Source organism: Salmo trutta, chromosome 14 (assembly GCF_901001165.1).
Source record: "Salmo trutta chromosome 14, fSalTru1.1, whole genome shotgun sequence".
Classification (NCBI taxonomy): Eukaryota; Metazoa; Chordata; class Actinopteri; order Salmoniformes; family Salmonidae; genus Salmo; species Salmo trutta.
Window position 1 is genome coordinate 67,884,742 of NC_042970.1, and position 15,848 is coordinate 67,900,589.

The 15,848-nt window shown below is 43.3% G+C and overlaps 1 protein-coding gene across 2 annotated transcripts in view; it reads right to left on the reverse strand.

Annotated features, from left to right (window-relative positions):
* The window catches only part of LOC115147197 (ubiquitin carboxyl-terminal hydrolase 43), a 110,387-nt gene that overhangs the window by 92,936 nt on the left and 1,603 nt on the right, over positions 1 to 15,848 (reverse strand). For both annotated transcript variants that reach the window (XM_029689279.1, XM_029689278.1), the window contains exon 2: positions 6,114 to 6,266. In XM_029689279.1, the coding sequence (XP_029545139.1) occupies positions 6,114 to 6,266 (153 nt within the window). The remainder of the gene's footprint in view (positions 1 to 6,113; positions 6,267 to 15,848) is intronic.

Sequence of the window (15,848 nt, forward strand, 5' to 3'; positions counted from 1 at the left end):
CGAGATTTCTATTTTTTTGTGTCGTAAATCCTATTAGGAGGTGAGGTTGTGTGTGTGCGTGTGTGCGTGTGTGTGCGTGTGTGCGTAGTGGTGGGATTAGTTCCCCCTCGGTCCCAGATTCCCTTCATTCGGGGCCACATGTTTTCAGTGATAAAAATATACACCACAGCGCCACTACTACAATGCCCCTCGCCACTGTGTTCTTCTTTATACAGTAGTGTAGCAAAAAAGGGCTATTAGTGGTGATATTGATGTTACTGTATCTGTTCCATGACAGGAAGCAGCAAATAAGGAGTTTTGCTTCAATTTCCTTCCTCTCCAGCTGCTAAATTTCACACAAAATAGACATCTGTAAAGGGAAAAGGAGATCGAAGCCCATCATGCAGTCAAACAGACGGGCAAATCCACCAACAAACGTCTCGCCCCATCTCCTTTTCTCCCTCCCTCTCTCCCCCACTCTCTCTATGCCGTGTGGAATTTGAAGCATCTGAGAAATGTCACTGGTGTTCTAATCGGATTGTGGCTGGGGTTCGGCAGGGCTGGCGGGAGAAGTGTCGTTTGAAGTAACCTGTGAGAGGTTGAGCGGGATCGCCGGAGCAGAAGGAGAAAGGGTCTGTGGCCGTCTGCCCCGTCAACCCCTCCGCCCTGCTCTTAACATTCAGCTGTAGCTGACGTCTGGCAACGGCTTAGACAGCTCATCACTGACAAGTAGACCAGACAGACATATGGAGAGAGTCAGAGGGGTTGAGAGTCAGAGGAGAGAGAGAGAGAGAGAGAGAGAGAGAGAGAGAGAGGGAGAAGCAGAGTTGTGACAGTGAGCGTGGGAGAAAAAGGGAGAGAGCGAGAGAGGGAGCAAAGGAAAGATAAGCAACCTGTGAACCCCAACGCCTAATCAATGTACAACACTAATGCGCCAACAGAGAAGAGAGGAAAGCTGACTTCATTTAGCTCCAGAGCAGTAGAGGGAACGCAGAGATGTCCAATGGTAGATCCATTCTCTCTATATGACGGACTGCCAGTGTCAAGTCTGATGGCACAACTGAATGAGGAGTATCAGAGCTTTAACATCCCAATGGGCAACACTGACAGGAGACATCTGATACAGCATCCATCAACCCCTACCTGTCTACCTGTCATCCACGTCTGATCTGTATCATAAACAAACACATTTCTCTGGAGAACAGGGCCTCTTAACCCTCACATCCGTAGACGTCAAACCCACAATTTCTGGGTCTGTCAATAATGTGTTCTATCGCCGCCTCGCCGGCTGCCACAACGTCCAGAGACCAAATTTCTAAGTCTAAGCAGTTTACTTCCATCCATCCAGGCTGGTTTTTTCTTCTTTCTTTTTTTCCCTCCATCCACTCACCCTGTCAACTCTCTCCGGGCGCAGAGTGAGAAGCCAGCTATTATCGACGTTTAAAATGGAATAATGCAGAGATAATGCCTCTGTGAGTTAGCAGCGGTGTTGGGATGCTAGGCATCGTTTACCACTACCGTCCGTAGGGGTGAGACGGATAGAGAGAGAGAGGGTAAGATGGATCGGCTTTTAAACCACTCACTCAGGCAGGCATGCCCACTCACTGGATGGGAGGTCAAGGCCAAGGGCCAGATGTAACTATTTTAAAGGGAAATTTATGCCACATGTGTGGCATACGAACGAAGTGAGTTTGTCTGATATATTTTCATTCCGACACCAGAGAAATATTGTGCAAACTGGTTTAGATAGGCCTGATACTTTCATATTATGAGAAATACTGCTGTCAAGCCTGAGGGGTTGGACGAAGGCGACACACACGTTATTTCAAACTGGCCCTTTAATCCCCTTCTACTACGATGGGTTCTGGTTCAAGGAGACTTGGCTTCCTTCAGCAACTGATCAAACGTCAGTTTACTGAGCTGCCTCTGTTGATCGACTTCCTTACGTAACCTTCCACTAGCTGAGGAAGGTGAACCGGCTCAGCTGGTCACATGGCTGGTTGTATGCTGGACCACAGGTTATAGTAGGTCCCGGATACTGAATCAATACACATAAAGTAGGCCCCTGCTACTGAACCCATACACCAATAACAGAGGACTGATCTTAAAATGGAGGACTGCAGGTGCATTAGGTTTGAGGTTTGGTTTCTGCTCTGTTCTATAGGCCTTGCAGGCCGGTGTGAGTCCATGTAGATAATGCAGAAATGCATTCTTCAAATACAGACCATCCATTCTGAAAGATGCTTATGTAAAGAAACACACGCTGTACTAATTTGTCTTTTGTAGTTTTGCAAAGGTATTGCAAAGGTGACAGTAAAAGTCGGGTGTAACGGGGGACAAGTGAAGAATTGGAGCAGAAAGTGGATGTGTAAGGATGTTGAAATTAAGCAGTTATAGAGTTGTAAGGAAATTTCCTGTAGAGGAGGAGATACAGTGAGCTACAAAAGCAACATTTTTGCTCTGTACTCCAGCACTTTGAAATGATACAATGGCGAGGAGGTTAAAGTGCAGACTGCCAGCTTTAATTTGAGGGTATTTCCATCCATATTGGGTGAACCGTTTAGAAATTACAGCACTTTTTGTACATAGTCCCCCTATTTTAGGGAACCAAAAGTATAGGGACAAATTCCCTTATATGTGTATTAAACATTTGTTGGATGCATTTGCTGTTTGTTTTGGTTGTGTTTCAGATTATTTTGCGCCCAATAGAAATGAATGGTAAATAATGTTTTGTGTCATTTTGGAGTCACTTTTATTGTAAATGAGAATTTAATATGTTTCTGAACACTTCTACATTAATGTGGATGTTACCATGATTACGGATAGTCCTGAATGAATCATGAATAATGATGAGTGAGAAAGTTAGAAACATAAATATTATACCCCCCAAAAATGGTTAGCATGTCTTGGGGGTATTTTATTGAACCTTTATTTAACTAGGCAAGTCAGTTAAGAACAAATTCTTATTTTCAATGACGGCCTTGTTCAGGGGGTATGATATTTGTGCTTCTAACTTTCTCACTCATCATTATTCATGATTCATTCAGGACTATCCATAATCATGGAAGCATCCACATTAATGTAGAAGTGTTTAGAAACATATTCAATTCTCATTTACAATAAAAGTGACTCCAAAATGACACAATACATTATTTACCATTCATTTCTATTGGGCAAAACGTAATCTGAAGCACAAGCAAAACAAATGCATCCAAGAAATATGTAGAGTCACTACCGTGATGTAGTCATTGCGTCAATAAAAATATGGGACCAAATACTTTTTAGTACTTTAATACACATAGGTGAATTTGTCCCAATACTTTTGGTTCCCTAAAATGTGGGGATTATGTACAAAAAGTGCTGTAATTTCTAAACGGTTCACCTGATATGGATGAAAATACCCCTCAAATGAAAGCTGATAGTCTCCACTTTAACCTCATAGTCATTGCATCATTTCAAATCCAAAGTGCTGGAGTACAGAGCCAAAACAAAAGATGTGTCTGTACCATTCACTCAGTGAAAGAGGGAGGCAGGATCAGAATGTGTCTCCTCAGGTTTCTGGCAGGTCAGCAGATTGATCTGGGTCTTTGCTCTCACTTGAAACGCCCGTTTCACAGGCTCTGACGACGGAGGTGTCATCCTGTCCTGCTCTCACTCTCTCTCAGCCCATCAATCCATACACCCATCCATCTATCAATCTGTTCTGTCCATTTGCTATCTGTGTGTACGCTGTACGCCGCAATGCACACCATCAGTGTTCTAACACCAGTCAATGGAGAGAGAGTAGGACGGAGGAGGAGAGGAGAGGAGACGAGGGAGGTGAGAAAGATGGAGCTACCAACCAAACACAGAGAATTAATTCAATTACAGAAAGTAATAGAAATGGATCACACATACCCACAGCGTTCTCTGAAATAGCTTCTTCTTTCTCGGGCCGAGGCGTCGGCAAAGCGGCTTTATGGAGCCATGATTCAGCGGCGGCTAATGACAACCAGAGCCCTGAGCTGTTGACGTGGCATAAAGGGCCTCCTCTATAGCGTAGCCGCAGAGAAAGGCATTAGCTGTTAGGTGGCGTCACGATGGCAGTCAATGAGAATAAGGACTTCACTGGCTAATAATAGCAGCCGGAGATGAGCAAAAGCCAAAAGGGGATACTGTTGAAGCGCAACGAAGCGAGGCATCATTGTAACCATCGCACACCTTAAAGGGGCAATGTGTGTTTACATGAAATGATATTAGAGATCACATCCACATTATAAGTCATAGTATGCCGTGCTTTCTCTGCCAATGCGGTACACCCTCCCCTGATCCCTTCCCCTCTGCAGCAGCAGACAGAGGAGAGCGGAGAGGGATGGAAAGAGAGAGAATGAGAGGGGGCATCACACAGCAGGCTGCCACTTCAACAACCTCTCCTGCTACACACAAACACACACACACACACACAATGGCCCGTTTCAGAGGGGTAAACAGTAATACAGCCATGAGTGACACAACAGTCAGACGCCGCAGTGGCTAGACTCATCATTCCCATTGAGAAAGGGACCAGGGTCGTCAATGGAATGGGATTCTAAAGAGGCCTCATCCCACACATTCCGTGTCTCTTTTTCTTCAAATGCATTCATTGATTTCTGTGACCTGGCTGGGTGAATATAACAAGTACGGTGCGTTTGTACAATTCTCTTCAGGCAACGCAAGAGCAGCTCAGGAGAGGGCCCACGGTGGGGCCTTCATTCCTTAGCCTGCGGCCTGTGCTATTGGTCGACTCTTCTAACGAGGAGGCCTGCTCATTAAGCTGATGACCCACCTCTCATCAAGACAGTTAATAGTCAGTTATGTTGTCTATTGTTTTTGACTATGTTTGTTTATTGTAATACATATATATATACACAGTACCAGTCAAACGTTTGGACACACCTACTTATTTAAGGATTTTTCTTTATAATTTACTATTTTCTACATTGTAAATATTTCAGATTTTTCAAAATAGCCAACCTTTGCCTTGATAACAGCTTTACACACTCTTGGCATTCTCTCAACCAGCTTCACCTGTTCCCACATATGCTGAGACCTGAAAATGCTGAGCACTTGTTGGCTGGTTTTCCTTCACTCTGCGGTCCAACTCATCCCAAACCACCTCAATTGGATTGAGGTCGGGTGATTGTGGAGGCAAGGTCATCTGATGCAGCACTCCATCACTCTCCTTCATGGTTAAATATCCCTTACACAACCTAGAGGTGTGTTGGGTCATTGTCCTGTTGGGAAAAACAATTGTCCTACTAAGCGCAAACCAGATGGGATGGCGTATCGCTGCAGAATGCTGTGGAATTCGCTTTGTTGTCATTGAGACAAGCTCTTCGTAACGAGTCTCTATTGTATCTCTTGAGAATAGAAATATGCATTCATGGGAACCTCTGAGGTGTTTTGCTCTACCACACTAGGAGTAACCTGGTTAGGTTGTGAGCAAAACCAAGGCTTGCAATATTACTAAATTGAATGCGAAAAAAAAGATGTTGATACATGCTAACCAAGTTCAATCTCAAGTTTGTTTATTAGCCCAGTGTTTCTCCTATATTCATTTAGCAAAGGTGGCCCTAGCGGTAGCAATCTCTCGTCCCAACGGCCCCACCCTACATTATGCACGTGTGTGTGTGTACGTGTCCTGCTCTAAAGTAAGTTAGTCGATGAGCAAAGCAAGACGTGTGTGTGCTCCTGAGTGGGACCCAGGTGATATGATGACTCAAGCCTCTGCAACTCTTCCACCTGAATAAGGAGCTATTATCGGCCTCTGCAACTGTACCTCTGCTCTCACACAGCTGAGACTGCCGAAGCTGCTACTGTAGAATGCAGAGAGGTCTTTGCATTTTGGATTGCAGCCACAGTTGGCTAACATAGTACTACCATCAGCCAAAAACCTTACCTCAGCGAACTTGTTGGCTACAGTATATCTACAATGTGTCATGAGTCAGGACCGTTCGATCACAACAGTGATCAATATTTTTCAAGATGTTTCAGTTTGGTGACAGGTGTTCTTATTTTGAGTGTCGTAGACATTGTCAACACAAGACAATGTCTATGACATGTGAATGTCTTTGGACTTCATGACAACTTTGTGACAGTGTTTGGTCTGCTCCTACCTTTCCGTTGGCTTTGGTCTTGCTGCTGCTGTGGTTGTTGTTGGTGGTGGGGTTGGCATCCTCATGGACCCGGTCCAAGAGCCAGAGCAAGAACTCCAGGGCATCGTGCTGAGAGTTCCCTCTGAACTGAGAGCCGTACTTGGACACAATACTCTGGGGACAGACAGGGAGGAGGAAATCAGATGAGGACATTACAAAAGACATAAAACGACTTTCCAACAAACTACAGTAGAAGCTCAAAGATATTAAACTTAGAGTTACAGGCTGACCGGTCAACATAACAGGGAATATCGAACACGGACAAAAAATGATGTAGGCTATGTAGTCTGTTGGCTAAATACTCTGAGGAAAGACCGGGAGGAAGAGATTAGATATGGACAAGAAAATAAATATCAGTTAGGTTTCCAGCAAAGTCCTTTAAATCTTCCAACAAAATACATGAGCTGAGAGTTTCAAAGAAACTACTGTTCAAAGTATTTATTTTTAGGAAACGTTGTCTGGTGGTAGGTAAACAGCATCTTTCGACAGTGTATTCAATCAGCTCCCCTTAGGGTCAGGGAGTAACTGGTGATATGTAATCAGTTACATGTTATCTGATAACATTAAAAAAACTATAACAAGTTATGTCAGGGGTTCTTAAACTTTTTCACACAGGCCCCCCGTTACTACAACATCCATGGGCTAAAAAACCTAGCTAAAATAACGTTAGCTGACATGGCCTTGTGCAGTCTATTATTACAACTTTCAAGAGTAAATTGAAAGCCAGACTGAGTTCCTTAAAAATATATATTTTTTAACAACGATGACCCCCCCCCCCCCACCAGAAAAAATATTGTCATCAGATTACAGATACTCCTTGGATTACTTTTAAATTCGGAAAGGATGTTTGCGAAAACAATATACTACATCACCAAAAGTATGTGGACACACCTTCAAATTAGTGGATTTGACTATTTCAGCTACACCCGTTGCTGACAGGTGTATAAAATCAAGCACACCGCCATGCAATCTCCATACACAAACATTGGCAGTAGAATGGCCTTTAATGAAGAGCTCAGTGACTTTCAACGTGGCACCGTCATAGGATGCCACCTTTCCAACAAGTCAGTTCGTCAAATTTCCACCCTGCTAGAGCTGCCCCGGTCAACTGTAAGTTCTGTATTGTGAAGTGGAAAAGTCTAGGAGCAACAATGGCTCAGCCGTGAAGTGGTAGGCCACACAAGCTCACAAAATGGGACCTCCAAGTGCTGAAGTGCGTAGCTTGTAAAAATTGTCTTTCCTCGGTTGCAACTCTCACTACCGAGTTCCAAACTGCCTCTGGAAGCAACGTCAGCACAAGAACGGTTCGTTGGGAGCTTCATGAAATGGGTTCCTATGGCCGGGCAGCCGCACACAAGCCTAATAGCACAATGTGCAATGCCAAGCGTTGATTGGAGTGGTGTAAAGCTCGCCGCCATTGGACTATGGAGCAGTGGAAACGCGTTCTCTAGAGTGATGAGTCAAGCTTCTCCATCTGGCAGTCCGACGGTCGAATCTGGGTTTGGCGGATGCCAGGAGAACGCTACCTGCCCGAATACATAGTGCCAAGTGTAAAGTTTGGTGGAGGAAGAATAATGGTCTGGGGCTGTTTTTGAAGTTTTTCTTGGCCCCTTAGTTCCAGTGAAGGGAAATCTTAACGCTACAGCATACAATGACATTCTAGACAATTATGTGCTTCCAACTTTGTGGCAACAGTTTGGGGAAGGCCCTTTCCGTTTCAAAGCGAGGTCCATACAGAAATGGTTTGTAGGGATCGGTGTGGAAGACCTTGACACAGAGCCCTGACCTAAACCCCATCGAACACCAATGGGATGAATTGAAATGCCGACTGCGAGCCAGGCCTGATCGCCCAGCATCAGTGCCCGACCTGACCTCACTAATGCTCTTGTAGCTGAATGGACGCAAGTCCCCGGAGCAATGTTCCAACATCTAGTGGAAAGCCTTCCCAGAAGAATAAGAGGCTGTTATAGCGGAAAAGTGGGGGCCGACTCCATATTAATGCCCATGATTTTGGAATGAGAAGTTAGGTGAGCAGGTGTCCACATAGTTTTGGTCATGTAGTATATATTAAGACACCTTTCTGTTTTCTCAGTGACATTACATTTTGCATTGAAAATATGGAAAGTTAAAGTTTGTTCTACCTGAGCGAGTCCACTATGTCTACGATGACACACCAAATGTGTTTGATTGATAATTGTTGTCTTGTTCTAATGCCTCTTAAGGGTAAAGTAATCCAAAAGTAACGGAAAGTAATCAGATTACGTTACCGAGTTTGGGCAATCAAAAAGTTACGTTACTGATTACAATTTTGGATAAGTAACTAGTAACAGTAACATTTAGAAAGTAATCTACCCAACCCTGACTCTCCTTGAGACAGTGACAGGTGTAGCTAACAACAACACCATCAGGACATCCAGGTGGCTACTTTCCATTCCCACCAGCCATCTCCCCCCCACTCTCTCCATTCCTCCCTCCGCCCTCTGAGTAACAGAGCCCGATCCCAGACGCTCCTCCACCCTTCATAATAAATTGCTGCATCACACCACCAGTGTTCTAAATATAAACACGGGACAGGATGGGAGGACCCCTACCTCCCTACTACCTGAGATGGACCACTAATGAGCTTAATCATTATGAAGGGGGCCCTCCGAGGGAGAGGGAAGCAAAAGGGGCATGTTGACTGTGGTGTATCTGAAATGACATCCTATTTCTTATGTAGTGCACTACCTTTGACAAGGGTTCTGGTCAAAAGTAGTGCACTATATAGGGAATAGGGTGCCATTTAGGACACACCCCTTTTCACTAATCCTAGTTACTCCCTCTGCCTATCAAAGGACAGTGCAGTCATGTTACTTTATGTTGCTACCCCAGAAAGGGTAAGAGGGAAAGGGGGAAACAGAGTCGGAGGTGGCGGAGAGAGTGGTGGGGACAGCAACCAATGTGTCCAAGGTTACCGTGGGCCCGCTGTGTCTGGGAAGCAGAAACGTGATGACATCACAGAGCTGTGATGGCTTCATTAGGACAGGGGGTTGAGAGAAGGAGGGCTTGGAGAGAGGGGTTATGGTCTGCTGTGTGCACACATTTTGTTTTGTTGATGTCCAGAGGTGATCCTGCTACAATGGCATGTTAATGGGTCTGCACAGCAGCACTGTTGCTAAGAAAGTAAGGACCCCATCCCATCCTTCAAAAACAGATTGCACTTCTTGTTCAAAGGAATTCCCCTTGATATCTACATAGACATATCAACATAGTCTTTACTTTTCACACCCATTTAAGACGGAAAATCGTTATTGTCTTTACCGGAGAAAAATACCAAAGAATGTGCTATCATTCACGGGCTTGGAAACACTACAGCCAAAATGGGAGCCACCTAGAAAAACTACAATTTCTGGCTAATTTTTCCAAAAACCAGTCTGAAACTCTTTCTAAAGACTGTTGACATCTAGTGGAAGCCCTAGGAACTGCAATCTGGGAGGACTTATAATAAAAGTGACAGCCATTGAAAATAGTGGTAGGCTGAATTCTTTTTGGGGGGATGGTTTGTCCTCGGGGTTTCGCCTGCCATATCAGTTCTGTTATACTCACAGACATTTAGAGTGTTTTCTATCCAAATTTACCAATTATATGCATATCCTAGCTTCTGGGCCTGAGTAACAGGCAGTTTACTTTGGGCACACTTTTCATCCAGGTGTGAAACTATTGCCCCCTACCCAAGAGAGGTTAAAAGCTGTTTGTACTCCTCAGCTGTCTTTAGGGTACTGCCGGTCTCCATGGTGAAGATGCACCTTATTCCATAACCACAGTAAACATAGGCAGACTATACGGTGCTACAGTGCACTCTCTTTCTGTCATGGCATGGTGCCTTGCAAGTAATTTCTTACTAGAGAGGTGAGGCAAACATTTGCTGGAGGGTGAGACTAGAGACAGATAGAAACGATTGCAAACACTCAAAATACAGTTGAGGGTGACCTAACCTAACCTCTTAAATAAACACAGGTACACCATTAACCTACACAGTCTCCAGGGGCAGTTGACAAAGTCGTCCTCTCTCACCCTCTCACATCTTAGGAGAGGTTGAGACCCCCACACTCAGGCATTAACATCACACAAACCACACACACACACACACACACACACACACCACACCTGCCCTGGCATCCAAGACAGTGAGCTGGAGAGTATTTGACCTTCCCCTCTTTAGCGTTTGTCTCACAAGTACCCCACATCACCTTCAATGTAAACAGAGAGGTATAAGGAGAGCTCCGTCAGGACTAGGAACGTGCCATACATCAACAAAATGATTCCTCTGCTTCAAAAACACATTTACAGGGTCACCCCAGCCTGGCCTGTCAAATGGACCTTGTTAGATTCCACAATGGCAGTCTGGGAGGAAGAACCATGAGGAATTAGGACGTTACATAATCTTTAGAGGTTGTGATGTTGACACACACACACACACGCAAGAGCAGATGTTGCTGCCTGGTGGGAATGAGCCTGGACGGTATCCATCACCATCATTACTGGCACCTCCATTCCTTGTTACATTTTTCTGCAACAGCAGCCTGGTGTTGCTGGTTGGCGATCCTCTCCTCTGCTGACCAGGCAGACACTGATGGGTCATCACTTAATTACTCTCCTGCCCTGCCTCTCCTTCCATTCCCTCTACTCAATAAAGCCTCTCCCTTCTGCTCCCTCTTTCCCCCCATACTCTACCTCCCTTGTTCCCTCTCTCATTTTCTCCATTCTTTCCACTCATCAATCTCAGCTGAGCTCCAGACGACCCAGCCTCCCCCCGCTTCTCCCCTGGAGGACGACCGCTGGTCGGGGGGAGAGAAACACAAACCTCGGCCAACCGCAGTCCTGGCCACCAAGCAAATGCCCTTGCCTGTCTCCTGGCTCCCCACGCTCGACGCCCCAGTCTGAGTTTTTTGCACGAAAAAATCCTACTCTTTGATCCTGATTAATCTGAGTTATACAGTATCTCAATTCACCACAAAATATATATATGATGGCAGAAGACGTACTAGTTTGGATGCTAGACTTCATGTCCATGTATTCACCTCCAAAAGAAAGAAAACCACTATTTATTATGGCAAGACAACATAAGATTTTGGATGCAAGGCTCTCCAAGATTTCATTTCCCCAACAGTTTCGGTAACATAACATGAAATCCTCTTCCTGATATGCTGCCAGTGTGATGACAGAGTAAAGCCCAAAGTCTTTGCCTCGTCTCCGCGACAACGTCCCTAATGTGGGATTTACTACCATAAAGAATAGAGAAGGAAACAAAGGATGATTGGTCATAATCATCACTGAGTGTTTTACAGCCTGGGAAAGGCTCTCTGTTAACACTACTGTAATGGAGAAGTTTAAACTCCTATATCTGCATCCCAAATGGTACCGTACTTCCTATAAATTGCACTACTTTTGAGCAGGGCCCATAGGGCTCTGGTAAAAAACAGTGCACTTTGTACGTAATAGGGTGCCATTTGGGACGCAGACTCTATGACTTATATTGGAGGCAGCAAATGTGCTTTTGTGTGGGAAGAACGAGGGTCTGTGCTTTTACTGTATCCTAAAGGCACAATCACTAGTACATATTTGGGGTGGCCAAACGGCAGCCCTACCACGTAGTTTGCAATAAAGCTGAACAACGGAGCAAAATAACCTTATAATTTGGGATATGGTGGGGTAAGAGCTCATGAGGAGCGACAGGTAGCCTAGTGGTTAGAGCGTTGAACTAGTAACTGAAAGTTGACGAGGTAAAAATCTGTTGTTCTACCCCTGAACAAGGCAGTTAACCCACTGTTCCTAGGCTGTCATTGAAAATAAGAATTTGTTCTTAACTGACTTGCCTAGTTAAATTAAGAAAAAATGAAATGAGGCATTTGTGTTGTATTCTTCAAGAATCAATATCATTAATTAAAATGATCACTGAACAGCTGTAAATATCACAGATTGCTCCTTTAATGGTTTCTGTGCCATTCCCTTCACTAAGATAAAGTGGGGAGGTTGGGTGGTCTTACAGCCTAGCGTTGTTTAAGATTGATTTACCCCCCCCCCCGAACCTAGACCATTAATTATGGTGGTGAATACATCCATCGGAAATGCGCTCAAACTGCAGTACTTACACAGACATATTTCTCACTGTGTTTTTCATTATATTGTTTTGTCAGAGCTTTTTGGGGGTAAAATGAAGTAGTAGTGCCCTGCCAATTTCTGAGTTCAAAGGCAAATATTGAGAGAGAGGGAGAGAGAGAGAGAGAGAGAGAGAGAGAGAGAGAGAGAGCGAGTACCATAGCTCTTGAAAGAAAGCAGAGACAGGAAAACACAAACACTGAATCTCTGCCTGTGCTCCAAAACAACCAACATGACACCCACTCACACCCACCACCGCCTACACAGGAGTCATGGAGAACCATGATACAACCACCACCTCCAGACTCAGCAAGGAAAGTGAGGGGAGGGAAAAGCTCGCAGAGCCAACTTTTATCCTCACTCAGTCACTGTTGAACTTGTTTACCAGGCCAATGCCTCTGACTAGTGCTCTTTAAAAGCACACTGACTTTGACAATAATAATTATCTGTCAAAGAACCACTGTGGAGAATCCTTCCTCATCACAAACTAGTACCATTCCTACGGGGAACAGGAGTAAATGGATGGGTGGGTGTTTTCCTGTCTTTCACCAACACGATTTCTTGTTTGTTTTGGAGCTCACTACTGCACTCTCCATACGCACCAGTGGAGCTTGCTCAGTAGGGGGTCTCCACCTTTCCCAGGCTAAATTCACTTGGCTGCACTGCTACAGCAGTAAACATCCTCATCTCATTCAAAGAGGACAAACAGATAGAAATCAGTATATTGTTCAAGTCAAAGCCATCCTTATAACTGCAGTGAGAGGAGGGAATGAATGAGAATGAATGAATGAATGAATGGGAATATCTATACCCAAGTGCAGTTGATTATTCAATAGATCTGAGTACTACATTTCGAGAGACTGCACACAAAACTTAACGTATAAACTTCAAAAAGTATCTCACTACTGCTAGAATCATAATTATCTTAGAGCCTATAATGAGCTGAACCAAATCAAAATGTTCTAATACAGAACTCTGGTACCATCTATATTTGCAGCATAGGTCCAAAGGTTCCAGTAAATGAGAGTGAGCAATGCCACTCACCCAGGCCCAGCTTCGGGCACTGTGCCCCTGGATGACCAGCCACAGGTGTCCCTGTGGGGCCAGACCATAGACATACATATTCATACATCATCAGGCGTCTGGGACTCTGGCCTGCTTCCCTGGCAGTCCCTGACCACTGTGTTGAATTGGTCTGGCTCACTCTCATCAGCATTCCGTAAACTCAGTGCACCACCCCTGCATGTGAAGTACCGCTCCCTTCCTCCCAGTAAGGACATCCAGGGAATGCAGACCAGCCACCTCATCTGGGTTTGTGGCAGGTGGGAGCCACAGGGCACACACACAGCATGCGTATTAGTTAGCAAATGTGCCCTGATGTGTGGTCAATGGTCATTAGGCAATAGGCATTGACACATGGTTTGGACCATGTTTATGTTGGGAGAAAAGAAAAAGAGAACCCAAATTTTGATATTAATCCAAAAATATGGGAGTTTTGACACTGCCTGTAATGCTAGTACATGTCTCACCTGTGTTGACCGTTGCCACAGGCTCCTCCACTGAAATGCTACCTGTCTGCTTACACGGAAATAGGACGTGAAAACTGTTGAGTCGGTTCTGACTAGAGGGAGTACAGCTACGACCAGAAATTACTTTTTCGTAGCAGGTTAAGAGAATTTATGCGGCAGGTTAATTAAGATAATTAACGTGGCAGGTTAGGAGACTTACTGTAGGTTAAGGTTAGGAAACGGGTTAGACGTAGGGTTAGCTAAAATGCTTCCGGTCTTAGCTGTATTCCCTCCAGTCACAACCCACTAGGCACACCACGTCATTTCAGTGTGGAAATGTGGGTAATATTTGGTTGAGAGGTTGATCAATAAGATTTCAACCTTTATTCATAAAGACAGCCAGAAGTTTGTTGAATTCCCAATGTGTTATCAATATGCTTTCAACCATCTAAAAGCACAACCAAATTCCATTGGAAAAACAATGTCTGATTTTTGGTTTAGTTGTCATTTATATGTGTTATCGCTGTGGCGAATACCATCTCAGATATTTTGTATTTATACAACAACTTAATGTGTTATTACTGTGCTTCATCTAAAAGCACAACCAAATGACCTGGATTGCAGTTGAGATTACATAAAAAATGCATAGTGCAAGTGATCAATGCTGTTTGATATTCTGCACAGATTATTAAAGCACTTGTGAAAATCTCCACAGACCTGCGACCTCTGCATGCTATCTTGAAAATGCACACTTTCTATGATTACATAAGAAGACATTTTCTGTTACTGTAGGCTAACCTCAAAATGTCACCATTGACGTGTTACTCATTTTAAGGTTGAATAAATGTTGTTATTAGTTTGTAAGAGCCTTGACTTTAGGCTTTTTACTGTATAACAAAATGAATATTGAATTGTGTTTGGTTGACAACACAACTAAATATAAAAATGTAAGGATATCTAATGCTTGGACAGTTTAATCTGAGCCACTGGCTTAATTCTATTCTTTAAACTTTATTTTGGGTTTAGTTGGAGATGTGAATCCAACCAATCATTAGTTAACTTGTCGACAAGTTAATAGGTTATTTACTGTTTTGCAAAAGTGATGTTGAATTGTGTTTGGTTGTCACTGACTTAACCCAGCTTTAATTCTAGTTTGTCTATAAATTAATACTTGATATGTTGGATTCGTATCTCCATCTCAACCAAGAACCAAAGTTAAAGAATAGGACTAAATCAAACTTTATTTAAAGTGCATTTAAAGTTTGATTAGATTATATTTAGTCCTATTCTTTAACTTAGATTTTTGGTTGAGATGGAGACGTGAATGCAACATATAAATGATTAATTAGTAGACAAACTGTAATTAAAGCCAGACTAAGTCAGTGGCACAGATGGAACTATCCAAGCAGAAGATACATCTACTTCAAATGTTGATATTTGGTTGCGTTGCCAACCACACTATTCAATATCCAGTTTGTCTATAAATTAATAATTAATGTTTTATTCATGTCTCCATCTCAACCAAAAATGTAAGTTAAAGAATAAGACTAAATCTAATCTAACTTTAAATGCACATTAAATAAAGTTTGATTTAATCCTATTCTTTAACTTTGATTTTTGGTTGAGATAGAGGTGAATCCAACATATTTATGATTAACTTGAAGATTACATTTGAAATCAACCAAATCTATATATTATCTATTTTTAGTTGAACCCTGGGTTGTATTGAAACAATAGCTGTTGATAACTTTGCAAATGCTATATAGGCCTAAATAGTATCATTGATGATGCAGTATATGACTTATGAGGTATGGTTACATTTAATTTACTTTGTTAAACCTACCCTTTGGAATGACTTTGATACCAACAGCGAATATATTTAGTTATTAGGAGATCTCTCAATAATCATTCCCACAATAGGTAGTAGTCAGTGATAGTAGTCAGTGACAAATATCAAAGCTAGGCTTGGTTAAAACCCTGGATGCGAGACCAAATGAATGGCTGTAGATAAATCAACTCCCCAGCCTATTGTGGATATAACATTGAAGAT